This window comes from Manis javanica, chromosome 10 (assembly GCF_040802235.1).
Source record: "Manis javanica isolate MJ-LG chromosome 10, MJ_LKY, whole genome shotgun sequence".
In the NCBI taxonomy this organism is placed as follows: domain Eukaryota; kingdom Metazoa; phylum Chordata; class Mammalia; order Pholidota; family Manidae; genus Manis; species Manis javanica.
This window is the reverse complement of record NC_133165.1, coordinates 23,727,981-23,755,065: the sequence shown is the minus strand read 5'-3', so window position 1 is coordinate 23,755,065 and position 27,085 is coordinate 23,727,981. Positions and strand designations below refer to the sequence as shown.

Below are 27,085 nucleotides of genomic sequence, written 5' to 3'. Positions count from 1 at the left end.
GGTTCCGTTCCATAACAGCAGCTGCCTCCTCATTAGCAAGTACCTGTGTGATACAGGTGGTCTTTTGCCCAAACTGACAGGATGGCGCCCTGTCAATGCCAGGTCTCATTAGCTTCCAATAACCAGATCCCATCTTTCAGCACAGGCATATGTATTCCTCCCAACACAAAGTTTCCTCACTTGATGTAGCAGGAAAGAGGCTCAAGGCTTTACCAGGGATAGAGGAAGGGATTATTTTAGTATATCACTTTTGCTGGCTGTCCGAAGTATTACCTCTATGCCTGAAAAGGGTTCTATTCAATAGTGACTGGAAAGGCTTGGTAGAGTCCAGCATTAAAGCAGCCTTTAAGGGGAAGATTAACAATAAATATCAAGCACCATGATCACGGAATCATCAAAACAGCCTATGGGGAGGGGTGATGACAGCCCCATTTCAGAGATGACACTAGGGCTCAGGGTGGTTAAACAATATAAAAAGTAGCAACAGTAGAAATTGCCAGACTTGCTTGGAGAACTGTTTATTTCTTTTTGTTTTTAAGAGAGCAAGAAAACAACAGCAAAAGGGCAAAGCCGACATGCTTTTCCTAGTTAGCTGTGTCAGCAGAGCCCGTTCATTTTGATCGCGGAGTTCCCAATCAGTTTTTTTAAAAAGGGTTTTCAAATTTGCATAGGGCATCTAAGATCAGTAACAACTTGATTTAGTTTAGGTAGGAACATAAGCAAAAAGGGTACTGTTGAGCCAGTGCTGTTCACCAAGTCATCTTTTATAGGTAGGTGGGTCATCTCAAAAGTAGCTCTTATACTGACCCCACTGCCCTGCTCCCCCAACTCCAACAGTGTCTAGTGTCCATCTGGGAAAAGCAAAGTTTCCCAAACAACTGAAAGAAAAATAACTCCAAACTGAGCAGCACGAACTTCCTAGGGGAATAGAGACCCTCAGGAAAGGGCAGCCAGCCCTTCTCTTCCCCTCCTAGAGCAAACACCTCTGTCCAAGGTGCAGGGAATGCTGAGCTCATTAGAGAGAGAGAACCGCACTGAAAGAAGTTCTTAGGACATTTAGTTCCTACTGCTTGGAACCTGCTATTATGTGCGAAGCAGCAAGGCCGCCTTTCTGACAACACGGCTGAGCTGCTGTAACCCTCCAGCACACCTGTGGGAAAGGGGCAAAGGCTGCTGTTCCCTTTGGTGGCAAGAACGGGCCGTCCCTTCTGAGTGCCCCATGGCAGAGCCCTAGGAGTCTCATCCAGCCCAGCTCAAGGTCTGCACACCGTCCGAGCCTGTAGTATGTTCATCTTTGGGCCACAGTAGTAAGCTGGGATTTCCTTAAGCCTCTTTATAGATCAGTAAGATGCTTCTAGAGGGATTCTCCCAAAATGTTAATCATGGCTCCAAAGGAAAACCAAACAAACATCCTTTAATACTCTTCATCTTCCTAGAGAAATGTAGTTGCACTATGGACCTTTTCTCTAAAGGGCAGGGAGGGGCTCTTCTTTTGCAGGGTACAGTAATGAAAGCCAATTAAGCAATAAACAGAAAACAAAAGTGAGTGATTTGTTTTTGTTTGGTGGTTTGGTTTGGGGAGGGAGGGTGCCGTAGAGGTTACTGTGTGACATGTTGCCTCAAAACATAAACCACAACAGGGACAACTGCTTCTGTTCTCCGAGGCAGAGATGGCACTGCAGGCAGAAAGCTCACCCAGAGCCTCCTACCTGAAGGTGCAAGTGTCTCCTCCAGGCTATTCCACAAGTAACAGGTATCCCTTCAGAGAAGCTGGTAGTGGAAGGCCCTTCACGGCATCTGGCAGATACTGGAGTCCCAGGCTACGGCGCACAGCATAGCGAGAGAGTGTTTTTAGAGTTCCTGGGGCTGAGCATAGAACAGTCAGCTTTTCACATAGCTGCTGGTCTCTGGCCACTTCTCGTGGCATGGTGCCATTTTTCCTTAATTCAAAGTGTCCAACAGCTCTGTGGAGGAGCTCAAAGCAAGAATCCTCTTTCTCGGTCCCAAGTCCCCTGACCAGCAGAGCCACCAGGCGGGAGATGGGTGTCTGACCTTTTAGGTTGATGACTCTGACCTCTGCCCCATAATCAAGAAGGATGCTGATGCTCTCCAGATTGCCTTTCATGGCAGCCCAGCTGAGCGGGGTGTCATTGTTGTAATCCAGGGCATTGACAGAAGCCCCACTCTCTAGGAGGGCCCGAACACACTCAGCATTGTTCTTAAAGGCTGCCCAGTGCAGTGGGGTGTCTCGGTTGCCATCCAGGGCATTGGGGTTTGCACCATACTCCAATAGGACTTCTACACAAGCCTCATCTTTCTCAGCTGCATAGTGGAGGGCTGTTCGGTTGTAACCATCCAGGGCATTCACCTGTGAAGAAGGAGGAACTATAATTACAGTAGGTAAACTACTGACAAGAGGACAGGTAGGCAAAGAAGCTTGCATGTGCTTATCCACTACCTTGGCTATGAACATAAGGGTCAATAAGCAATTCCCAGAGAGAGTCTCGGTAATCAAGACAGAAACATAACAGGAGCTTAGGCGCAAATAGGAAAAGAACTGGCCCCAAACAACCAATACTCCATTACAGGCATTGGTTAGCTGGCTTGCATTACTTAGGTTTTTGCTGCTATGTTCTTATTTACTTTTCACTAGACTCTCTACCACAGAGTCAGGGTCAAAGAAAGAGAGGTGAAGTCTAAGTCCTTGTACCTATTTTGGAAGACATTTACTGGAAACCAACTTCAGCCAGATTAAGGGCCTTATTTTAGTTACCCCGGCTCATGTCATCCTGGGGCTGGTGGCAACCAGACTGAAAACAACGAGGCCACAGCCCTGCCGCCCACTTAGCTTTGCTGTATTCTTTAAGTGCATGGAGAAGCCCCTCGCAAAAACATGCAGTGGGGTCCCAGGAGAACCTGGATGGGAGCATGTGGAGGAAAAAGCACAAATCTTCTAATGCTGAAAAAGCAGCTAGCTTGCTAAAAATCAGCATCACTATAATTTCTGAAGGCTACAAAGATTCAAAACCCAAATTTCCCCCCATAAAATGCAATAAAGGAAAACATTTTATCAAGTTAACTTTCTATTTGGCTAAAAACTGTCTTTTTTCCAGGATATTTTCACTTTCAGCATTGACAGCTACTGGCTTTCATTTCAGGGTCACACAGCAACAGGATGGGATAATGACACATGGAGAACAACAAGGCTGTGTGGTGATAAGGATCTTGGGGCTGCCCCCAGGCTGCCTGCCCAGGCAGTCTGGGGCCAGTACATCCGCTTTACCGCATGTCTGATTCAAGTTTGCACCTCAGCATTTGCACCTTCACAGCTGCTCACAAATAGTCAAAACAAATAATTTATTTAACAAGCATTTACTTAGTAATTACTACATGCCTGTGTGCTGAACACTTCACAACCTTACAAAGAATATATCATTACCACCCCCATTTTACAGATGGGGAAACTGAGGCAAAGAAAGGTTAAGTAATTTGTTCAAAATGACACAGCTGAAAGTGAGAGAGCTGGAATTCAAGTACATGAAATCTGGCTCCACAGTCTATTTTTTTAATCACTTATTATACTATGCTGCTTCTTGCTAATGCCAACATAATTAATCTACGTTTTTATCTTAAGATACTCACTTTAGAAAGAAGACAGGAACAAGATACACTAAAATGGAAAATAAAACAGTGGGTAGATATAGCACAAGTAGCCCAATCCTGAGACAGGGATTGCCTAATAATATTTATCTCCCACTGACCATGTTATTAGGTGGTATTAGAAGTATGTGTCTGAGAGCAGGTCTCTTATAATTTAGATTTAATCAGAGTAAATGAGCCTCTGACCTTACAGCTCCTGAAGTCAACAGGCAGCAAGAGGACTAACTGGAACTATGCAGAACAGAGGTTGGCTGGGAGAGAGGAAATAAAATTCCCTTTTCCTGACGTTGGACAGCTTAAGGGTGAAAGACAAAGGAATGGAATCCTTACAATCATTTCATGTATTTACCATTATATTTTGCTTTTACTATTGGCTATGCCAATGTTACCATGAGCTAGAAAGCATAAGAGATGGGAAAAGAGACAAGGAATTTAAAGAAAATGTGAAGCTGAAGTTTTAGGGAATCATTAATGTGACAGTGTTAAAAACATTACCTCAGCCCCTTTTTCCAGGAGTAACTCCACACAATCAGCATCCGACACCATGCAGGCACAGTGCAGGGGTTTCAGTGTGCCATGGGTGCAGTTCACATCCGCTCCCTGCGGGCGGAGGAAACGCCAATCAGTGTACAGACAAGACTCAGGACGGAAGGGAGTTCTAACTCTGGCTGTACTGTAAACATGCAATTGGACCCTGTTCTATTCCGATTAAACAATAATTTGGGTATTATACTGCTCAATATCCAAACCAAGAGAACACACTGAAGATGAATGAAAGGAACTGTCAATTCCTTAGATCAAGTTATTAGGTTTATCCACAAGGTGGCCTGCCAGATGGTCATTTGGACATCACTAAGGACATAACCTTTTGGTAGAAGCAGTGGTAACCTTATTATCAGGCAGTAAAGCTGGAAAGGCAGTATACCTATGGCCATGATGCTCTGAAAAGACCAGGATGATGAATCCGTCAGACTGAAACCAAGGAACTGTCATGCTCTTTTTGCCTCACTACTAGTGAGGTCATTTTAACATTACCTTTTTGTTTTTAAACCTCTCCAAAGCAGCCTTTTAGTGTCAGCATTCCCTGCCATCTAGTCCCTGCTTGTATGTCTATTTCAAGTCTGATAAAGGAGGTGCAGATTCCGCAGTCAGTCTACTGCATGGCTCCGCAGTAGAGCTAGACTTGGAACGTGACAAAGTTTCTACTGCTGGGTCTTTTGATACCACTTCTGCTGAGAACAAGCTAATGCTAATGATGTATGACTTTTTCTGTGCACAACTCTGAAGCAGCTAGAGCACCAGGCTGTCGATAAAGATGCTAAAATTGTTTAAAAGAATGTATAGAAGTAACTATTTGGATGCATTTTCCAGCAATCAAAAAATTACCCTATAACTTTTCCTCAACAGGAATAATATACAGAGAAAGGTATCAAAGACCTAGGAACCTAGTCATAAGACAGAAATACTGAAAGCAGTGGTTAGATACCAGTTAAGGTGTTTCTTAAGTCAAAAGCCACCATGCATTTTAAGGGTTGATACTCTCTACAGAACAAGAAGTGGTAGCTGTTGTGAAGACAGAAGACAAGTGGTAGCTCTCCATGTAATTACTATAAACGACAAGGATTTGAAAACCACTTCTGCTTTGCTTGCCTCCTTCCCCTCTATAGTACATGTGTGGAAGACTTTGAGCTTGCTGGATCCCATAAGTGCCATATCCAGACAGAAATTTTATAAAAAACATGAGACTAGGATTATCTAGAACATACTGCCTGAAATAAAGGTATCAGATGCACAAAGTGAAAGGGAGGAAGGAAGAGAAGCAAAACACAGGGAAGATACATTTTAGTGCTCAAGTTAATATATTTAAGAAGACTGTAACAACTCCTTGTGATCTTGTGCTGAGTCAAAGCTTCAAATCTGTAATAATCTATTAGGATTCCCAGGAACTTTCCTGCTTCTCTCCCAAAAGACTCTCATCAATAACAGCACACTCACCCCTCTGATGAGATCCTCTACGTTGTCATGCGGGAAGGAACGAATGGCAGCGATTGTTCGGATTAAGCGCTCTGACAGAGAGTATTTGCTCTGAATGCTCTGCATAATATACCACATACTGGAACTCATCAAGGCTCAGAGTACGTTCACATGCTCCAAACTGCCTGAAACAAAGAAGTTTAAGGCATTCACAATATCACTGAGCATACCTGTCCTTAGGATTAGGAGTCCTCTGAGGCCTTCCCAATAATAAAAGCAGACTTCAAAGACATTAATGATTACATTTTCTTAAGCATAAAGTAGTAGATTATAATAATTGCTTAGGGAGCTGGTTAAACCTGGATGCAAATGCTCTGACTCTCAGTTCTGTTCTCTGACCTAGTCTAGCATGGGATTTCCCCAAGAAGCCCCAAGGCCCCCATGGAGCTCTGTGTGGTTTACAAACAAGATTAGGCAAGGAAGGGGAATTCTGAAAGGCTAAAGATGCCAAAAAACCTTTTTTCCTTCTCTGGATTTTGTGGTCATTGGTATCAGCACCACTTTGGTTATTTGTTGCATTTGGCCTCACAGCATGGTTGTATTCAAACTGCTGCACCATCTATACTTGTAATCAGTTGGAAGGCAAGGTCCTTGTCTTCTTTTTTTTGCCCAGGGAAGACCAGCCACAGAATTTTACAAAAAAAAAAATTGGTGACTGGCTTATTAAAGTGTATAGAAGTGATCATTATCTGCCCAAAAAGAGGGAAAAGGCTCTGGAGCAAATACACCTGTTAATAAAGACATGGTGTCTGTGAAACGCTTTAAAATGTCTTCAGCAAAGGAAAAAAAAAAAGGGAAATATTTGAAGTAATATTCTAAAATAAGGAAAGCAAAACTATAATTACTCTGGCATCATCTATATAAAATTAGAAAAAAATTCAAAGTTCAGTGACATATGCTTGCAGCTGTAGGAAAACCAGAAGATTTAAGAGAAATGAATTTTAAAATTTAATAATTGGCTGTTCATGACAACTGAGAGATAGACTGGAGTAAATGTATGCTGGAACCACGACATGATAAAGAGTTCTGGGATGGATGAAGCAAATAATGCAACATACTTAAATCCAACTATGATGAAAATTTTGGCTGTATAAGAGCCATCTACTAGTTGGGGACCCTACAAAATTATAGCAAACAACGTGGAGCATTTCTACGAAAAAGCATATATTAAAAAATGTAGAGAAAATATAGCATACAGCATCAGCTCTCTAGGTGAGAGAATCCCTGTTCTTATTAAACTATACTTTTTAAACTTGGAGGTAAATACAGTAGTATTTTCAATAGTGCTTGGCATATGGCAGGTTCTCCATAAATACTTGAGCTAATATAAAACTTATTAGTTTGGATCCTAAAAAAATGCAAGACTTGATATAATTAAACACATTACACATATGATGATTACTAAGGGAAAAATCCTAAAATTATTTTGGTCTTTTCATACTATGTACTTTTTGCTTTGGTTTTGTGAAGGAGTATCCCCTTATACACTATGTAATATCCTATAAACTCTTAATAGTTCAATCTTGCTAATCAGTAGCTATTTTTGTCTAAGGTATATAAAGTACTAATGAACAGAATGAAGTTTAAAATTCAATTCAAAGGTATCGATGATTAAAATTGGGTATTTTCTCCCCTACTTCAATTCATTATGAATGAATAAGCTTACACATTTGTTTACATGTGTCTCTGAAATTTGCTGGACAGTTTAGCTTGCATATGTTTTAGTCTCTCCAATAGCCACTAAACTCAGAAACAAGGGTTTGTATCTCACACTTCTTTGCTGCAAAGAAAAAGGAAAAAGAAGACAGGTGCATTTGAGTCGGCGATTCCAAGAATGGGGGCAGAAGACAAGCGCATCTAAAGTGTAGGGCTTAGACTGTAGTGGTTCTATTAACCATTTCTGAGCCAGTCTGAAGGAACTAAAACCTGCAGTCATTTTCGGGGCGCTCTTGGACTCTAGGCTAATAACTCCTAACTCAGCATATGACTAGTGGTTCTCGGCTGCCGCCTCTAAGCTGGTGAAGAGAGAAGCTTGGCGGCAGACTGACCACATTCACTGTCAAGAAGGGTCAAGGAAATCTAAACTCGGCCTCTCTCTGGACAGCAGCCCCGTGCGGTTTGCCCCAAGCGGCCTCTTTCCTCTGCTGGAGCTGAAAGCCCTCTCTCCCTCCCTCGCTGTCGCTTCCGATCCAAAGAAAACAAGAGGTTTCACTGCGAAGCAAGGAGCAGAGTGAGGAAGCGGCGACAGTCCCCAGCCCCGCCGCGCCTGCCGGTCGGACTCGCCGAGCTCCATCCCGCCGAGGGGCCAAGGGCAAGGGCATCGAGCGAGAACGTGTGCCGGCGCTCTCTGCTTGGTCTTCCTAAAGACCGCAGCAACCCCGAAGGCCTCCCGGGGCCGGCCCCGCACGGCGGTCGCTCAGTGCGCGCTTGGAGAGCCCCGAGTCCGACCGACTCCCTCCCGGACCTCCCCGGGCCCGGAGCTACGTCTCAGCCTGAGGGAAGCGGAGGAAGCACTGCTGGGCGTGGTGGCCCGGGCGAGGGTGCCCGGGGCAGGTGTACCCGCCGCGAGGGCCGCACTCACCGGGCCGCGGGGCTGAGCGGGGCGGAGACAGCAGCTGTCAACGCGTGACCCGGAAACAGAAATTGTGTCCCGCGGCCCGCGGCGTGCGGGCTGTGAGGCGCGGCTAGGCCAGCGCCTGCGCGCCGGTCGGCGTCCGCAGGGGGCTGCGCCTGCGCAGACCTGGGAAGCCGTCCCCGTTCGACGGGCCGCTGAGGCGGTTGCTCGCTCCTCACCCAGAGGCCCTGCGCACAGGCGCAGCGTGGCCCTCTCGGCCTCGGCCTCGAAGAAAGCTCAGGGCGGGGCTGCCGGCCGTCCCGGGGCCTCGCTGCCGGATCCGTCCATTCCCTCTGCTGCGCGGCCGCGCGCCTCGTGCCCGCCGCTCCCAGACTCGCTGCATTAATCCGCTGCTCGGGAGGCTGCGCTTGTAGTAACTGAAGTTCCTTGGCAGAGAAAAGAGCCTTAGAGCATTGGTCATTGTATTGGAACGTCCCTGTGTTCCTCTGGCGCCTCCTGGGTGCTGTGCACCCTCCCTCCACGGAGCTGTGCCAAGGATGAAAACGACCGCCCCAAAGGTGTGACCCAGTTGCGGGCGCCTGAGAAAGGAGTTAATGCTGATAGCCCTTCCCGCCCAGTCATGCCGACACCTCCGAGTGACGGGCTTTGCAAGCAAAGCGTGAACACGGCGAAGCAAGAGGTACACAGCTCATGGAAAGGGCAGAGTGGCGCACACAGGCCGACCGTTCGAGCAGAGATCCACCCAGCAGCCTATTTGACCAAGTGCCCGGTACCTGCTTCCCGAAGCTTGGCCTAAGCAACAAAGCCTGACGGGTGTGAGAGCCCAGCACCGCCCAGGTAGTTCACACCCATCAGCGAGGGGAAAACGTGCTATGAAGCAAGCCTCCTCCGCGGTCCAAACCCAAAGGATTTGTGCTATGCAGGACTGTGTCTCTTACCTCCTGCCACTCTGCTAGGGTGAGATTGTCCAATTTTTCAAAAGAACTGAAATCCAAGTTTTTTCTACAAAAGTGAATCCTCCCAAACTGCAAATATTGTCCACATTAAAATAAACAAACAACCAAACCAGTCGTTTTTAAAATCAGGCAACTTTCAGCCTGCAGGCCACCAGTCCCAGCCTCTGGATTAAAGGCTGCTTTGCTCATAGGCGGCTCTGTGGAAGGGGGTTTCAGGGCAGACCTTGGATTGGGAGGGAGTCTGGGGAGTTGATCTGAAGCTACATATCAACTACACTGTGTTTCATTCAAGATTTACTTGAAGGAATCTGAATAAAATTATGTGGATGCTAGGGTTCGCCCACCTGCAAAGCTACCCTGTAGCATTCCATGAAACTCAGCAAATGGAAACAGTTTGATTCTGTGCCCACTGCCATTGCTTCTAAACCAGAATGTTAGGGCGTCAAGAACGTTTGAACCTCCAAACACAAAGGCAAGAGATAACTTGTGTTGGTGCTGATCCAAAATGGTGGGGGCCAGGGGTGGAGAGGGATTTGTTCTGTGAACGTAAGTCCTTTCTGTAGAGGTCCGAGCCCCGGCCGAGGTCGGACCCCAGCCCTTCTAAGATGACGCTCACATCCGGTAATGGCACATTCCACGCATCCGCTCTGCCGAGTAGGAGAATCCCCCTCCCAGACCTTATAAGTAGTTCCCTGCTCGTGCACACTGCATGATTTCTGCCCTGTCACCAATAGAGTTAAAGGTCACGCATGCTCTCCCCTTTGATTGGTCTAGGAAACATATATAGTGGTAGTAGTAGGGAAAAAGAGAAGCCAGCAGAACCAGAAGCCAGCGAGCCATCCTGTAGAGACGAGAGGAATGAAATTAGAGAGAAACTAAAAGAGCTCTAACTCATACTTGCCTGCGTGCAAGCTGCAATCTTTCTGTAACACCACCTGTGAGAAGAAGAAATTAAAGCTGATTGAAACCGAACCAGGTCTCCTGTGATCGCATCGACTGGACCCACGGGAAGCGGGCACGATACTTTCTGGCAGCTGGCAGAGAAGATCATAGGAAAAACAAAGCCACCTACACATCTTGTCCAGACCTAACTTCGTTTAGGTCAGAACCTCTCAAACACCCATGCCTGGGTCTAGAACTGTGTGACTCATTAATAGCCCAGTGGTATATTCTCCCCTGAGGATCTCCCCTTGGATCTTACTTGGCTGGGGAATTAATGAGATAAGACTCAGAGACACAGTAAATTCCATCCCACGACGCTGTCGGTCCAGGCTGCTAAGTCACCCGCTCTCTAGATCGAGTAAGGTGGTGGTCTGCTTGGAGCCACCCATAGCTTCCTCAAAGTGGAGCATAAGCCTCACAGCTGACCTGTTGAGGGGTTGGTAACTGCTTCTCTGGATTTCATCTTAAGTCTAGCTCTAGTGGGTCCACTGCTCTGTCTCAGAGAATCCTCTGAACAAAAGGAGGAGGTCCCCCCCCTGTACACAGCAGAAATGATAGAGGCCAAGGAGCAGTAGATGAAAGCACTGCCCCTGCAGGGCGGCAGCTCCCTTCTATGAGGCTCCATGCCTTGGCTGCTCAGTGTCATGTGCCCGGTTCTGAGACTGATAGTTCCTTCATTCCACTTCTTTGGGCACCAGTTTTCTCATTTGTAAAATGAGGGAACTGGCTGGAATAATCTTTAAATATCCTTCTATTTCTATAAATTCTGAATCTACCTAATTCCTAAGCAAAAATTTCAACTTCCAAAATTTTTACTCCCTAGTCCAAATAAGAACAGCTTTATGGCTATTAGAATACTACCATATCGTGGGACCTGTGAAGGATTAATTAGAAGATGGCAAAGTCTACACAGCTTCTGTTTCCTTTTTGCTTCTGGTGCCTCCTTCCTAGAGCAGGGTAAATACAGTGCTGACTCCTAGCTTCAGTTTTTAAATGTTATCTATATTATAAAAATGGTCAAGCTTACCAAAACACTAGAATAGTATGATTATATCCTATTATGATATCCTTATATCCATCACCTATATTTAACAAATCAACATTTTGCCAATTATTTTTAATCTAATTTTTTGTTTCTTTATCATTTTGTACAGCCTTAGGGTTTTGAAGTGAAGAACTCGGATACTATCCACAGTTCCTGCAGCTTTGAAGGGCCTTTTTTCAGAAAAAAAAAAGCCTTGATTTGATATCCCGTAAGTATTTTTAAAACCTGAATTATCTCATGTTTATATGTCCATTTCTTCCTTTCTTGAAAAGGGACTGTCTTGCCAATGGGTTTCAGCCCCGGGCAAGTTCGCTATGGAGTCAGTGTGACCAAAGAAAATGACAGCAAAGAAATTGGGGGTGAAAGGGTTATACCCAACTTTATTCTCACAGTGGCAGGTCAGTCACTAGAATCCCGTTCACTCAGCAAGTCTGCATGCAGCAAGCCGGTCTCTGCCTCTGGGCCCCTCTGTCCGCACAGTCGTCCCGCACAGCTGTCCTCTGGGCCTCTGTCCTTGGGGCTGCCACCCTCCAGCCTCTGCTCTCCTGCAGCCTTGCAGCCCTGCCACCGTGTCACGCCCAGTGCACCGGGCGAAGCTCTTTTTATAGAGTCAACAGCCATGTATTGCCCACAGGTGTTCAGTGAGCTAGTCAACTACGGCCAGGTGAGAATCCTGGCCACAGGAACTCTCATTTTTATCCATAAGGATGAATATTTTTTCTGTGTTGTCTCTTCTCTCAAAATTTCCTGGTTGGCAAATGCTAAAGTATAAAAATTGGGACATTCCCAACATCTTTGTAAGAATGATTAGTCTCTCAGAGTGATAAAACAAGCCATCCATTAAATTATTTCAGTGTCTCTGAGGATCTGCTGCACAAGCAGAGGAGTTTTCAGACTGGCTCATTTATACATTCATCAAACATTTACCGGAAACCTGCTTCACTGCATGCTCTGCTCAGCAGTGCAAGGAAGACAGACGTGGAGAGATACATTTCCCTATTGTTAAGGGTCAGAGACAGATTTTTCAAGTAATTGCAATAAAGATAATTACATCAACAGTTTTCACATGCAAGTCAATGTTGAAGAACAATTGTGCTGGGTGAGATCCAGAGAGCATAGAGAGGGAGGGTCTGTGAAGAGGATCCTCGGGGGAAATATGCTTGTGTTGTTGAGTGCCCATTCCCTTCCCACCCAGACGGAGAAGCTGTGCTGGGGCTTCAACCTCCTCACGCCTAAAGAGTCACTTCCGTGGGACCAGAGAGTTATTAAAACACAGAGAACCGCACTTACTTTTGCCCAAAGATTAAAGAAGGCAATAGTGCAAGGCAGAGATGGGGGGCATTGGGATCTGCCAGCATTCCCAGATTAGGCAGGCATGACAGATGTGTAATGTGTCTCTGGGACAGATCTTGGCCATTTAGTAGACAGTCAGCATGGGGTTGCCTTTGGCCTATCCAAAAGGGCTGTCTGGAGGTGTGGAAGGACCTAGTGGCCCAAAGCTAGAGATGAATACAGTAATCCTAGAACCCACAGAGATTGTTGCCAGCAAACCCCTGCATCTGTTTTGCAAAGGGACTCAAGTGAGAGGTCTCTGATGAGGCTTTACAAAGAACCTGTAAAAGTACCATACAGAAAGAAGTCAGCTGCTGCCACCTGCCAGACCCAGGTAGTACAGCGCCATCTATTAAAACAAAACTGACCCATCTCTTGGCTGTCCTGCCTCCTCCCACTTTCACACAGCAGGTCCAATAGCAGTTACCTATGGGGGAGGAGATAAATTGAGGCGAAAATTGAAGGCAGGAAGCTACCAGCCATAGGAGGCCTTATGTGGGGAGGAGGAGAAGGAGAAGTCTTAGACTGGTACCTTAGAATGAACTCTGATTTGATTACTGTCTTGAACTGGAAACATTTTGATTACTAAATCAAGACTATTTTTTGACTTAAAATGACTCTTTATTAAAAGATTGCCAATTATCAAATAATGAACCAAAAAGCCAGGGAGTCTGCCCAATTTTCCAGTCAGGGACAGGAGATTATCCCTTCCCAATAAATATTTTTAAAAGATGGTAAAGGCCAAAAGATAAAGTGATATTTGATAAGATCCCATGAATCTTGCATTAAACATCCCAGTTCCATCTCTATACAATTCAGTTTGTTGTTTCTGATCTTCATGTGTTGATTACAAGTGATTCCCTGAGTTGTTTTTACTTTTTAAAAACATGTTGTGTCTCTCCTCAGAGTTTTAGGTCATCATTTCTTCTTCTCTCCCCTGCAAGTTCCAGTTCTGCTCTCAAGAAGTACTCATTAGATGTTGTTGATTGACAGTACAACTAGTGTACCTATTTTCAGACCTTGGCACAAACATGAACTAGAAATTGGATAATGATGTTTTGCTTGTTAAGATTGCTGCTGTCACTGTTCAGCATGTATTAGTGTCCAGTCTCCTTGGGCAGATGCCATCGAGCTGTCCCAGATTATAGGCTGGGTGTCTTTCTCTTTGAACCTGTGGCTTCCTAATGGCCACAGGCTTTTGTACAGCTTCTTTTTGGAGTGAAAAACTTCCTACACCTGTGGGCTCCAAACCTTTTCTTGATTTCAAGTGTGATCCTCTAGGGTGTGAGTGCGCTGGAGGAGAGAGATTCTGCCTTCTACTTAAGTAACAGGAAACCTTTCACAACAGTTCCCTGGCTTCTGGCCAGGACTCATCGTTGCTCTTCTGTCTAAAAAGGCCTCATCCTTCTTCAGGGGCTGCTTGGCTAATGGTGGCAACAAAACTTTCCTGACATCCTTCCTAGAGAAAGGTGACTTAAAGAAGTGAGTCAGTCATTCCAAATAAACTCTTCTACAACCACCAAAGAAAAAGAAAAGAAGTAAAAGGAAGTTTCAAATCCCCTAGGAGGAAGGAGAGAGGGAATCTGTCAAAATTAACAAGTAGGGTGAAAAAAAATAAGATCCAGGTCAGACTAATTGGAGAAAAATAGCTTTCCTTCACATATACCATAGTGTATTTCTCTTTACTTTGAATTTTTTGTTTTTAGTGTTATAGCTTATAGCATATTTCTTATTTTAGAAACAGTGTTGCAGCATGCAAACACCTCAGGGACCAAGTTTCCAGTTCTGATAGTAGCTCTAATACTTGACCTGTCTAAGCAAGTTACCTATCTACATCTAGTTCACTCATATGTGAAAAAGATGAGAAGACCCACCCCAGTGGTTTTCACAAAACTTGGAGCACATTTGTGAAGAGCAGTTTTGTAGACGATATAAATGCTGGTTCTTATCTATGTCATCTTTGTAATATTTTGTTTGTTCAAGGAGGTCACCTAATGTGCTGCTGCTCTTAGCACCTGGGAGGCGGAGACTTAGACTTCCTGCACTCACCCCCTGCCCTGGGAGCACAGCCCTGGACACACAGCAGGTAATGGATAAATGCACACTGAACTGAACTAAAATAAACTCACCTCCCAAAGACAAGAGTAGCGGAATGCCTCTGTGAACTGGTCCCTGATCCTGAGAAAGAAGTCAGAGACACATTTAAAAGGAAAATTGAAAAGGAGCTTTGGAAATAGATCAAAGAAAGAAAAGTTCAGAGAAATATAATGTAAGCCTCATGAAACTTCTCATATACTTAAACTTTCTGCTAGAGAAAGTTATTCAGCAGAAGAGAGAACAGTGCTGGTATGCAGCAGGGGTCATCTCCCAAGATGTGTCCTTAGGCTTAAACAAGGGCTTCTTTCAGAAATTGCTCAGAGGTAGACATGCTTGCAGTATGCAAGCTCTACTCTTGTTCTTTCTCTTTTTAACTTGCCCCACGATTCAGGGGAATTTGTGAATCACTGTTTCAAAAAAATTTTTATCATTAAATTTTATTAATACTACCACTTTATTAATTTTTGGTCTTACAAGTTACTAGTATTTTCCACTATCAGAATAATTTTTAAACATTTTGAGACTTTGTAGAGAAAGATTGCTTGAGGAATTTTGTAAAATATTACAGGAAAAATGCAAATAAAAATGTTAGTGATAATACTTAAATTACATATGCATGATACTATCTTTCCAGGAATGTGGGCAGTTATAGCTAAATTACCTAGCAATCCAAAACTAGAGGAGACAAACTCTAGCAGGAGAGACTTTATGATTGTTCCAGTGACAGTTAACAGAGGAAATGACCACTTGCTGGGTACCATTGGGTGGTCCAGACCTATCTGGAGAGTCATACTAGCAAGGGTATGACTGGATTCTCTGAATCAATTTCAGAGGTTTGAGAACCAAGTTATGGTTAATCTCAAAATTTTATGCTCCTCTACAGCCTTGCTATTTTTAATAAGAGTGTGTCTCCCCCTGGAGGGAAAATAGGGAATTTGTTCCTTTAGGTTTCTTACTCAGCAAGTTCAGTAATTAGTTCTTGGTGCGTTCATTCATGATTCATCCATTCATCCAATAAATATTTATTAAACCCTATCACTATGCTGTTCGTCATGAGAGAAACTAAAGGCTCAGCTGAGAATAAAATCAAGACGGTTCCTACCTCCAGGGAAATTACAGTTTAGTGTGAGAAATAAACATCGAAGAATCACCATCATGTCTCAATAATCACAGTAGTTATAAGTTCTATAAAGGAAAAGTGTAGAGGGTTAATATAGCCCTTAAACAGAGGGCCTCAGTAAGACTGGGAGGTCAAGGGAGACTTTTCTGAGCACAGACCTGGACGATGAATGGATAGAACCAGATCAAAGCTGCGGATGAGGTGCAGGGAGTGGGCCTTCCAGCAAATGGACAAGAATATTCAAAGACTCCAAGGGGGGAAGAACTTAGAAGTTGGAAGAAGAATAAGAGGCCAGATGATAAGGAGGCAAAAGGCATCAGTTGAGGCTGGAAAGATAGGGATGCTCCAAATCAGGCAGGGTCTTAGAAGACATGTTAAGGATTCTGAGCGTAATCCCCCCAAAACAGGAAACTGTTGATAGGTTTTATGTAAGTGACATAACTACATCATGTTTTTGAAAGATCGCTCTGACTTCCTGATGAAGAATTACAGAAGTATTTTAGAAGGCAAGGGTTAAAGTAGGTAAAATAGCAGTTACATAATGTAGGCAAGAAACAGTCGGGGTTTGGACAAGGATAGTGGCCTTCTGGAGGGAGAGAAGTAGGGGAATTTGAAGTATTTTAAGTCAGAATTGGTAGAATTTGGTGACTGATTACAATTTGAAGATGAGGGAGTGCAGTTTGCCAAGAAGACTCCTGGATTTTTGCTGTATGCTCCTGGATTAATTGAGGAGACATTTATAAAGACAGGAACTGGAGAAGAAACTCTGTGTGTGTGTGTCTGTGTGGTGGGATCTGATCAAAGATCAGTTCATCAAATATTTTCTGACATTCCTATTATATGTCAGGCTCCATGTTTGGCCCCCGACACTGGAAATTAAAAAGTGGCAGTAAAACAGGATCCCTGTCCCCAAGAATCTTCTGGCTAATGGAGGATAATGAGACCATTAATGGATTATTTCAATATAATATAGCTACACTACAGTGAATAATGTCCAGTAGGATCCCAGAAAAGAGGCACCTTAGCACAACCTGGGGGGTTCACAGAAGGCTTTTTAGAGGACATTATAACTGAACAAAGCTTTTTAGGATTAGAAGGAGTAAATAAGATAAAGAAAGGTGGACTTATTTTTTTTCCACAGGAAAAAGAAGGAATAGCTTATTTAGACCAGTCATTCCATTGAAAACAATTAAAATACAGAATATAAGAAAATTTTAAATCTCCCTAGAAGTACCCAAGATGATTTCAAATGGGATTCTTTAAATATCTATAATCTCAGTTCTATTCCAAAGCACAGAAAAAAGCAACTTCAAAAATCCTTAAATAAATAAAATGTTGAAACAAAAAATCTGATCCTGTATAAAAGGGAAAACTACAGACCAATCTCATTTATGCATATAATGCAAAAATCCTAAATAAAATATTAGCAAATGGAATCAAACAGCATGATATGTCATGACCAAGTGGAAACTGTTTCAGGAATGCAAAGCTGATTCAATGTTGGGTAATACATTAATGTATTTAAATAACGTTATTATATGTAAGGAGAAAGGCCTTGCAATCATCTCTGCAGATGCTGGGAGAACATTTGAGAAAATTCAAGATTTATCCCTAATCAAAACAAATTTCAGAAGAGGACTAGAAGAGTATTTTCTTAACTTGATAAAGCATCTTGCTTACCACATCTTACTATTTTCATGAGAAAACACTGAAGGCATTCCTGCTAATATCTGGAACAACATCAAGGATGTCCATTATTCTTCCAATGTCTAACGTGGTGGTGTAGGTTTGCCACAGCACTACTACAGAGGAAGCAAGTAGATGTGTGAGAACTGCAGATAGTGTGATGTGATGGTGTGCCTAGAAAATGAAAGCAAACCAGTGCAGGCTACTGCAAGCAGGAAGAGGATTCAGCAAGGGAGCAGGAGTAAAAGCAAGTTAGAGAAGCCAGTAGGCTTCAAAATCCAAGGAGGAACCAGTTACAAGATAAGATGGTAAGATAAGAAGAGAACATTAGCATCTCATCTGTAATAGCAACCATAATTACAAAACTCCTACGAATACAGTTAATAAGAAATATGTAGAAACCTATGAGGAAAACTTTATAAATCTCCCCCCAAACACAAAAATTTGCTCACACAAATTAAAGACATACCTTAAGTGAATTTCTAAGCTTAATATAATTCCAATAAAAATTCCAACAAGTTTTTGTTTGTTATTTAGTTAGACAAATTGACTCTCAAGTTCATATTGAAGAGATAAACAAGAACATTCAGGAAAACCCTGAAAAGAACTGAGAAGAAAAAATACCAAATATTTAAAATATTATAAATCCTTCATAATTAAAGTCATGTAGAATTGATACATGAACAGACAGACACATTAATGGAACATAATAGGAATTCTAGGCAGCAATCTAATATGTGAAGAAATTTAGTATATGATAAAGATATGGCAAAACAACGGAAAAAGTGGACTTTACATAAATGCTGTTGAGACAACTGGGTACCATTTGGAAAAAAGGTAAAATTGGATCCATAGTTTATATTGCATACCAACATAAACTCTACATGGATCAGTTAACTAAACACAAAAAACCGGAAAATTTATGGTTATTGTATCTATTATTATATTATAGAAGAAAATATGGATGGACTTCTGAATTATCACCCATGGGTGTAGTGGGGAAAGCATTTCTATGACTCAAAATCTAGAACCAATAAAATATATAAATTCTGTTACATAATTCTTTTTTTTAAGCTGCATGGTACAAATACTGGAAGGCCAAAAACAAATGATTCACTGGACAAAATACTTGCTATTTATACCATGGGAAAAAGTGAATCTTCTTACTGAAGAGCTCCTAGAAATAAAAAGACATAAATCCAGTGTAAAAAAAGCACAAGACATGAATGGACAGTTTAAAAATTCATGCAGGTGGCCCTTAAAGTAGCAAAACCTACTACACTCATTCAGAAAAGAAAAGCAAGTAACATAATATTTAGATCGCATTTTTTACTCTGTTAGCAAAAATCCAAAAGTTTGAGAGTGTACTTCGTTGCCAGAGCTCTGGGGAAAGAGACACTAATATCTGTGTAGAATGATACATCCCTGAAGGAGGGGAATTTGGCACTCTTCAGCAAAATTACAAATAGGTGCAGTCACTCTTTATATTCTGGGAATCTATGCTAAAAGTACATCTACACAAATGTGAAATGATATATGCTCATTATTCATTGTGGCATTATTTTTAATGGCGGAAGACTAGAAATAACTTGGATACTACTAAGATGGAGGAGTTGAGAAGTTAAGTGAATTATGGTACACAGTGGGGCACTACGGATATAAACAGAATAGGGAATATTTCTGTTCATTGCTATAGAATGATCATCACAGTGTGTGAAGCAAGGTACAGATTGTGTGTATGGTAGCCACTTTTTGTACAAAATGAAACATTGAAGGAAAATCGAGAAGCAAATAAAAATAGTTACTTATAAGGGGGTAGGGAGGGGAAACTCAGATCAGGGGATAGGAATGGAACATATTCCTTTAGTATACTTTTCTATGTAGTTTGGACTTTAGAATCATGTAATTATTTTACATATTCAAAAAGTAAATTAAACCAAAAAAAAAAAAAGGAAAAGAGAGCAATCTTTAAAATTTAAAACAAATGAAATAAACCTAAATGTGTATGATATCGGTAACATAACCGGTAACATAACATAAAATAAAAGAAGATTTATTTCAAATGACTTTTGGGTATAGGACTTTGTCTTGTCTTAGTGGGACATATTCTAAGAACAAAACAAACTGCAAAGAACCCTTAAACTTCATTCTGTAGAATGGACAACTTTCTAGAAAAATACAACCTTCCAAAGCTGACCAAGGAAGAAACAGAAAATCTGAACAGACCAATTACCAGCAACAAAATTGAACTGGTAATCAAAAAACTAAGAACAAAATGCCTAGACCAGATGGCTTCACTGCTGAATTTTATCAAACTTTTAGTGAAGACCTAATACCCATCCTCCTTAAACTTTTCTAAAGAGTAGAAGAAGAGGAAATACTTCCAAACTCATTCTATGAGGCCAGCATCACTCCAATACCCAAACCAGGCAAAGAAACCACAAAAAAAGAAAATTACAGACCAATATCCCTGATGAACATAGATGTAAAAATACTCAACAAAATATTAGCAAACTGAATTCAAAAATACATCAAAAAGATCATCCATCATGATCAAGTAGGATTTATTCCAGGGATGCAAGGATGGTACAACATTCAAAAATCCATCAACATCATCCATCACATCAACAAAAAGAAGGACAAAAACCACATGATCATCTCCATAGATGCTGAAAAAACATTTGACAAAATTCAACATCCATTCATGATAAAAATGTTCAACAAAATGGGTATAGAGGGCAAGTACCTCAACATAATAAAGGCCATATATGACAGACCCACAGCCAACATCACACTTAACAGCAAGAAGCTGAAAGCTTTTCCTTTCAGATCGGGAACAAGACAAGGATGCCCACTTTCCCCACTTCTATTCAACATAGTACTGGAGGTCCTAGCCATGGCAATCTTACAACACAAAGAAATAAAAGGCATCCAGACTGGCAAGGAACAAGTTGAACTGTCCCTGTTGGCAGATGACATGATATTGTATATAAAAAGCCCTAAAGAATCCACTCTAAAACTACTAGCTCTAATATCTGAATTCAGCAAAGGTGCAGGATACAAAATTAATACATAGAAATCTGTGGCATTTCTATACAGTAACAATGAACTAGCAGAGAGAGAAATCAGGAAAACAATTCCATTCACAATTGCATCAAAAAGAATAAAATATCTAGGAATAAACCTAACCAAGGAAGTGAAAGACCTATAGTCTGAAAACTACAAGACACTCATGAGAGAAATTAAAGAAGATACCAATAAATGGAAATACATGCCATGCTCATGAATAGGAAGAATTAATATTGTCAAAATGGCCATCCTGCCTAAAGCAATCTATAGATTCAATGCAATTCCTATCAAAATACCAACAGCATTCTTCAATGAACTAGAGAAAATTGTTCTAAAATTCATATGGAACCACAAAAAACCCAGAATAGCCAAAGCAATTCTGAGAAGGAAGAATAAAGCTGGGGGGATTATGCTCCCCAACTTCAAGCTCTACTACAAAGCCACAGTAATCAAGACAATTTGGTACTGGCACAAGAACCAGACCCATAGACCAATGGAACAGACTAGAGAGCCCTGATATAAATCCAATCATATATGGTCAATTAATATATGATAAAGGAGCCATGGACATACAATGGGAAAATGACAACCTCTTCAACAACAGATGTTGGCAAAACTAGACAGTTACATGCAAGAGAATGAAACTGGATTATTGTTTAACCCAATACACAAAAGTAAACTAGAAATGGATTAAAGACCTGAATGTAAGTCATAAAACCATAAAACTCTTAGAAGACAACATAGGCAAACATCTCCTGAATATAAGCATGAGCAACTTCTTCCTAAACACATCATCTCCAGCAAGAGAAACAAAAGCACAAATGAACTCATGGGACTACATCAAACTAAAAAGCTTCTGTATGGCAAAAGACACCATCAACAGAACAAATAGGTATCCTACAGTATGGGAGAATATATTTGTAAATGACATATCCAACAAAGGGTTAACATCCAAAATATATAAAGAACTTACAGGCCTCAACACCCAAAAAGCAAATAACCCAATTAACAAATGGGCAGAGGATATGAAGAGACAGTTCTCCAAAGAAGAAATTCAGATGGCCAACAGACACATGAAAAGATGCTCCACATCACTAATCATCAGGGAAATGCAAATTAAAACCACAATGAGATATCACCTCACACCAGTAAGGATGGCCAGCATCAAAAAGTCTAAGAACAACAAATACTGGCGAGGATGCAGAGAAAAGGGAGCCCTCCTACCCTGCTGGTGGGAATGTAAGCTAGTTCAACCATTGTGGAAAGCAATATGGAGGTTCCTTAAAAAAATAAAAGTAGAAATACCATTTGACCCAGGAATCCCACTCCTTGGAATTTACCCAAAGAATACAACTTCTCAGATTCAAAAAGACATATGCACCCCTATGTTTATTGCAGCACTTTTTACAATAGCCAAGATATGAAAGCAACCTAAGTGTCCATCAGTAGATGAATGGATAAAAAAGAGGTGGTACATATACACAATGGAATACTATTCAGCCATAAGAAAGAAACAAATCCTACCATTTGCAACAAAATGGATGGACCTGGAGGACATTATGCTCAGTGAAATAAGCCAGGGGGAGAAAGACAAGTGCCAAATGATTTCCCTCATTCGTGGAGTATAACAATGAAGCAAAACTGAAGGAACAAAACAGCAGCAGACTCAGACATTCCAAGAATGAACTACTGGTTACCAAAGGGGAGGGTTGTGGGAGGGTGGGTGGGGAAGGAGGGAGAAGGGGATTGAGGGGTATTATGTTTAGTACACATGGTGTGGGGGATCACAGGGAGAACAGTGTAGCACAGAGAAGGCACATAGTGGATCTGTGGCATCTTGCTGCACTGATGGACAGTGACTGCATTGGGGTATGGGTGGGGACTTGATAATACGGGTAAATGTAGTAACCACATTGTTTTTTCATGTAAGAGTGTATATCAATCATACCTTAATAAAAAATTAAAAAAGAAAAACAACAAAAAAACTTCATTCTGTAATTTTACTATTAGTACACTGATTTTATGAAAGTGTTCTATGCAGAGCATAAAACAAATAACTTCAGTGTAAAAGTAATAAAAATATAAAATCAGGCAAGTTTAAAAATGTAGTGTTTTAATTAAATTTAAATTAAATCTGCAAGTCACAGGTATTCTGAGGAAGGCAATAATCTCACTGAAGAATATTAATGAGCCAAATAATTTGAAGCTGTGGATGACTCTCTGAGTAGGGAAACACAGAAGACTTCAGTGAGCCTCAGACAACCTCTGTGAAGCTGATGACATATAGTACTAGATACTGAATATGTTGATCTTAACCCTGAACATTACACAGTTACAAAGGGCCAGATGCTTGGAAGACAGGGAATATCATCATCGATGAAAACTATTTCAAGTCACAATGAAAAGGCCTTTATATATTTTGGCTTTTGGTCAAGGGAAATGTGAAGAGAATTATTACATACAGATGGCTAGAAGACCTCTGTATACATAAAAAAGGACATTTTTCAGGTTTATATGTGGACTACATGCAAGCATTGCTATCCATTTGAGGGCAAGATCGCCTTTACAAGATACCTGTTTGGAAAAAAATGGGGGACACACATTACAGAATTTTACTGGTGGGTTTGATGGAATTTTGAGTCCAAGAAGACTTAGAACTTGTATTTTCTCCAATTAAAAGAATTAAGTCTCTTACCTAAAGTGCTATCATCCTCTGAGCACCCTGATTTTCAACTAGCCATATTTCAAGTAGTCAATATCCATATGTAGCCAGTGGTTACCATCCAGACAGTGCGGACAGAGAACAATTCTATCATCGTGGAAAGTTCTGTTGGAAGGAACTGTTCTAGAGCAATAACAGCAGCAAAACAAAAGAAAAAAAGGGAAGATGAAGAGCTAAAAAGCCAAAAATGGAGGTAAAAAGGAATCATTTTAAAATTATTATTCTAATTATTCTAAACACTGGAATGGAAATAAGAAAAAAGAAACAACAGATGGGACAAATAGAAAACATGTCAAAGATGATGGAAATCCAATCTTACTAATACTTGTAATAAATGTGACTCTAAATTGTAACAAAATTTAAATGTGTTTCATGAGTATCCCAGTTAGAAGATAGAGATGGTCAGGCTGGATGAAAAGGAAGACCCAAGTACATTGTGTCTATAGGAAACCCATTTGAAATATAAAGGCACAGATATGACAAAGGGAAAAAAATGGAGAAGATATACCATACAAATATTTTTTTAAAAAGCTGAAATGGTTTCATTAATATCAGACTAAGTAAATACTAGAGCAATGAATACTACCAGTAATGAAGAAAGGAATAAAATGGTCAATTCAGGAAAAGAACATGGCAATACTAAACTGTTAAACATCTAATAAATGAGCTTCCAAATATAGGAAGCAAAGTTGAACAGAAACAAGAAATAGATAAATCCACAAATACAGTTTAAATACAAATAATAATTTTATTAATATTAAATATAATTGCACTTAATGCTTTAGAAAAAAGACAGAGCCTGCTAAAATGGATAAAAATAAAAATATCCAAAATCTGACTATATGCTATTTAGTGGAAATATACTTACAACTTCAGGAAAAAGAGGTTGATAATAGAGGAATGGAAAAAGGATATATCATGCACCCCAGTTAAAAAAAAAGCTGGTGCAGCTATAGTTAAAATTGGCTTTAAGGAAAAAAGCATTGTTAGTGAACAAGAAAACCACCTAATAATGAAAGTAATTTAATCTACTGGCAAAATATAACAGTTTAAAAATGCAAATCACACTTACAACACAGCACTAGAATATGTAAAGCAAAAATGACCAAATACAAAGAAAATCATCAGAAGGATAAATTCACAAACCTAGTGGAAGCTTAGAATAACCTTTTCTCAAGTAATTTGTAATATAAACAAACAAAACTCACTTAGGATAGAGAAATTTTTATAAAGTTTATAAATTAATTTTAAAATTTGTACTAATGGATATGTCTAGACCTTGCATCTGACAAATGCAAAACACATAATCTTTCATGATGCACACATGTAACAACTGTGAACAAAATGTGTCTATTAGGTAACATTCTATAAATTTTGGAATCTTGATATTCAGCAGGAAGTGTTTTCCAATAATGGGTTTAAGCTACTAATCAATAATGAAAAGACAACCAGAAAATTCTCTTGTTTGCAAATAAAGACATCAATTTATTCAACAAATATTTAATGCATGCTTACTATGAGCTGGGCACTGTTCTAATCAGTTGGGATTACATCACAGAAAAATTAATAATTAAAAGTCTGACAATACCAAGTGTTGGAAAGAACATGGAGTAATGAGAGCCCTTTCCCTGTTGGAGTGTAAATCATCACAACCACTTTTGAAAACAACCTGGTATTTTCTAGCAGAGCTGAAGATAAGCATGTCCTATGATTCAGCAAGCACGCCTGTAGGCATAAACTTCATAAAAACATTGTTCTGTGCACCAGGAGACAGGTTAGTAATAGCCTAGGCTTGAAAGCCACTGACATGTCTATCAAGAGTGGAATGCACAGCAGAATGTAGACAGATTCAAACAACGGGTGTAGCAGACACGTGAACAAAACACTGATAATATTTACAAATTAATGTGAAAAAGAAGCAAAATACAAAATGATCTACTGTGCAATTCCAATCATATAAAGTTCAAAAGAAAAATAAATTCATTGTTATTCCTACCATATAACGTTCAAAAATTGACAAAATTATACTACTTGTTTGGGAATGTATAAATATGTGATAAACTATAAAGAAAAGCAAGAAAATCATGACGATGACACTCAGATAGTGGTTACCTATAGGAGGGAGACCTGACTCCTTGCAGCTGTGGGGGCCTTTGGGGAAGGGAGGGGAGACAGTGGCCATACTGATTCTTGACTGGGATAGTGATTTTATATCTATTGCCTTTATTCACTAAATTGTACGTGTATGCTTATTTATGTGTATGCATTGGTGTTAATAAAGGTCCAGAAGAAAGGAAAGAAAAGAAAAGGTGGGAAGGGCATTTTAGACATAGAGAACAGCATGAATAAAGGTATGGAAGCAGGAAGTGTGCTGGGGAGTGTGGGAACTACAGGTAGATCTGTGTGTCTGGAAAGTAAACAGCGAGGCAGAAGGTAGAAAAAAATGAGGCTGGAAGCTATGGGAAGCCTTGGAACATTTTAAGCTGGGTTGTAAAAAGTTAAATTTGACTTTTAGGCAGATTTGCTAACTGTTGTGAGGAGATGGCTGCCCAAGGAGAAAAAGAATAGAAGGGGCAGAGGAAAGGCTGAGAGAGACATCTACCCTCCTCCAGGCGGGAGGTAACAGAGGCCGGAGGCGTGGTGCTGCTTGGGGAAATGGAGCAGAGAAGTACTGTGTTTGAGAGTACAGTAATCTTCCTATTTGAAAGACACACAATCACTTCAGGACTCTTTCCACTTTGAGTTTGTGGTTAAAATATGGGCAGTGGGGTGCCAAAATATCACACAGCTGGCCACAAAGGTAAATAAATCTATTTCTAAGTAGCTAACTCCCACAAGCAAGACCGCCCTGGTTTTCAGGTCCTCCCGGAAAGGAGCTTCCGACGCCTCATCTCACACACCCGCCATCCGCAAGAAGTCCTTTAGGAAGCCTGGCTGAAAGGCTCCATCCCGCCTCCGGCCCTCACAGTGGGGTGGGGGCGGCGCTGCTCTCTGGGCGCTGTGCGGGTCTGAGTCGACAATCTAGGCTTTCTTTCTGGCTTCTTCCTCTTCTGTCTCTGTCGATTACTTCCTTTCTTACATTAGACCTTAGACTCAAATTACATCCCTGGCATTATCTCCATGCTCCATCTCCAATTCTTTAGAACCTTTCTCCATAATCATTCTTTTCTATGAAGAAAATGTTCCTCGAAACACTAATAAATGTCCACAAGTAGGAAGCAGAGGGGCCTTACGTCCCATAGACCTCATTAAAATTTAAACACCAGCGACTCAATTTTCTCATAATGTGAAATTGTGGGCAGTTTAGTATCAGTCACACCCTGGAGGTGTCTTATGTGGTACTCATTGTTTTCCTGAGCAGCAGAAGCTACCACTGCCAGCGGTCAGAGGAAGTTGATTTTTAATAATAATAGAAGCAATTAGAAGCAGGTGTGTGATGGTGATGGAAAAGCTGGGATGAATAGATTGGATATGTGACTCAGGAACACCCTCTGAGGGGAACTGAGTCCTAGTTTAACACATTTGATCTGGGCAATCACCAGAGCTTCACATGAAATTGTCCCCTGCTCCTTAGAGCCCTGGACAACACTGCTGAGCATACCAAGGGCTCACTGAAACTGTCCCGCTAAGGCTGTTCAGAGACTAACCTCAATTCCTGGAATATGGTTTTTCTGAACCATGTTTGATGTGTGGTTTTCATTTGGTTTTACAATCTGAGAAAGACTGATCTTTGTATCTATCTCCTTTGTTATATATTTGACCAATGTGGAGAATTTTCATTTGTTTTTGTTTGGCTTTGGAACAGAAGTAGGGGAGGCAAAGCGAGGAACAGAAAGGCCTCATTCTT

At 41.2% G+C, this 27,085-nt stretch overlaps 2 protein-coding genes across 11 annotated transcripts in view; one reads left to right on the top strand and one right to left on the bottom strand.

Annotated features, from left to right (window-relative positions):
- Positions 1-497: 497 nt before the first annotated feature.
- Positions 498-8,415, bottom strand: ASB8 (ankyrin repeat and SOCS box containing 8). Of its 4 annotated transcripts, none has more exons than XM_017669885.3 (4): positions 8,276-8,415; positions 5,656-5,815; positions 4,156-4,260; positions 498-2,368 (listed from the first exon to the last, which is right to left on the bottom strand). In XM_017669885.3, the coding sequence occupies exons 2-4, from the start codon at positions 5,782-5,784 to the stop codon at positions 1,736-1,738; spliced, it is 867 nt and encodes a 288-aa protein (XP_017525374.1). In that variant the 5' UTR covers positions 5,785-5,815; positions 8,276-8,415; the 3' UTR covers positions 498-1,735. The 4 variants fall into 4 exon arrangements, with proteins under 4 accessions (XP_017525374.1, XP_017525373.1, XP_036865232.1 ...); XM_017669884.3 differs by having other exon boundaries at positions 5,656-5,819; positions 8,276-8,411; XM_037009337.2 differs by lacking the exon at positions 8,276-8,415 and adding an exon at positions 7,361-8,252 and having other exon boundaries at positions 5,656-5,819.
- A 558-nt stretch (positions 8,416-8,973) lies between these two features.
- CCDC184 (coiled-coil domain containing 184) overlaps positions 8,974-27,085 on the top strand; it is a 57,280-nt gene continuing 39,168 nt past the window's right edge. For 5 of the 7 annotated variants that reach the window (XR_012122068.1, XR_012122067.1, XR_012122069.1 and 2 more), the window contains exons 1-3: positions 9,055-10,326; positions 11,322-11,420; positions 14,528-14,630. The gene's annotated coding sequence lies outside the window, so the exon portion shown is untranslated. Of the gene's footprint in view, positions 10,604-11,321; positions 11,421-14,527; positions 14,631-27,085 lie in introns of all 7 variants that reach the window. The other 2 variants (XM_073214871.1, XM_037009309.2) reach the window with 2 other exon arrangements.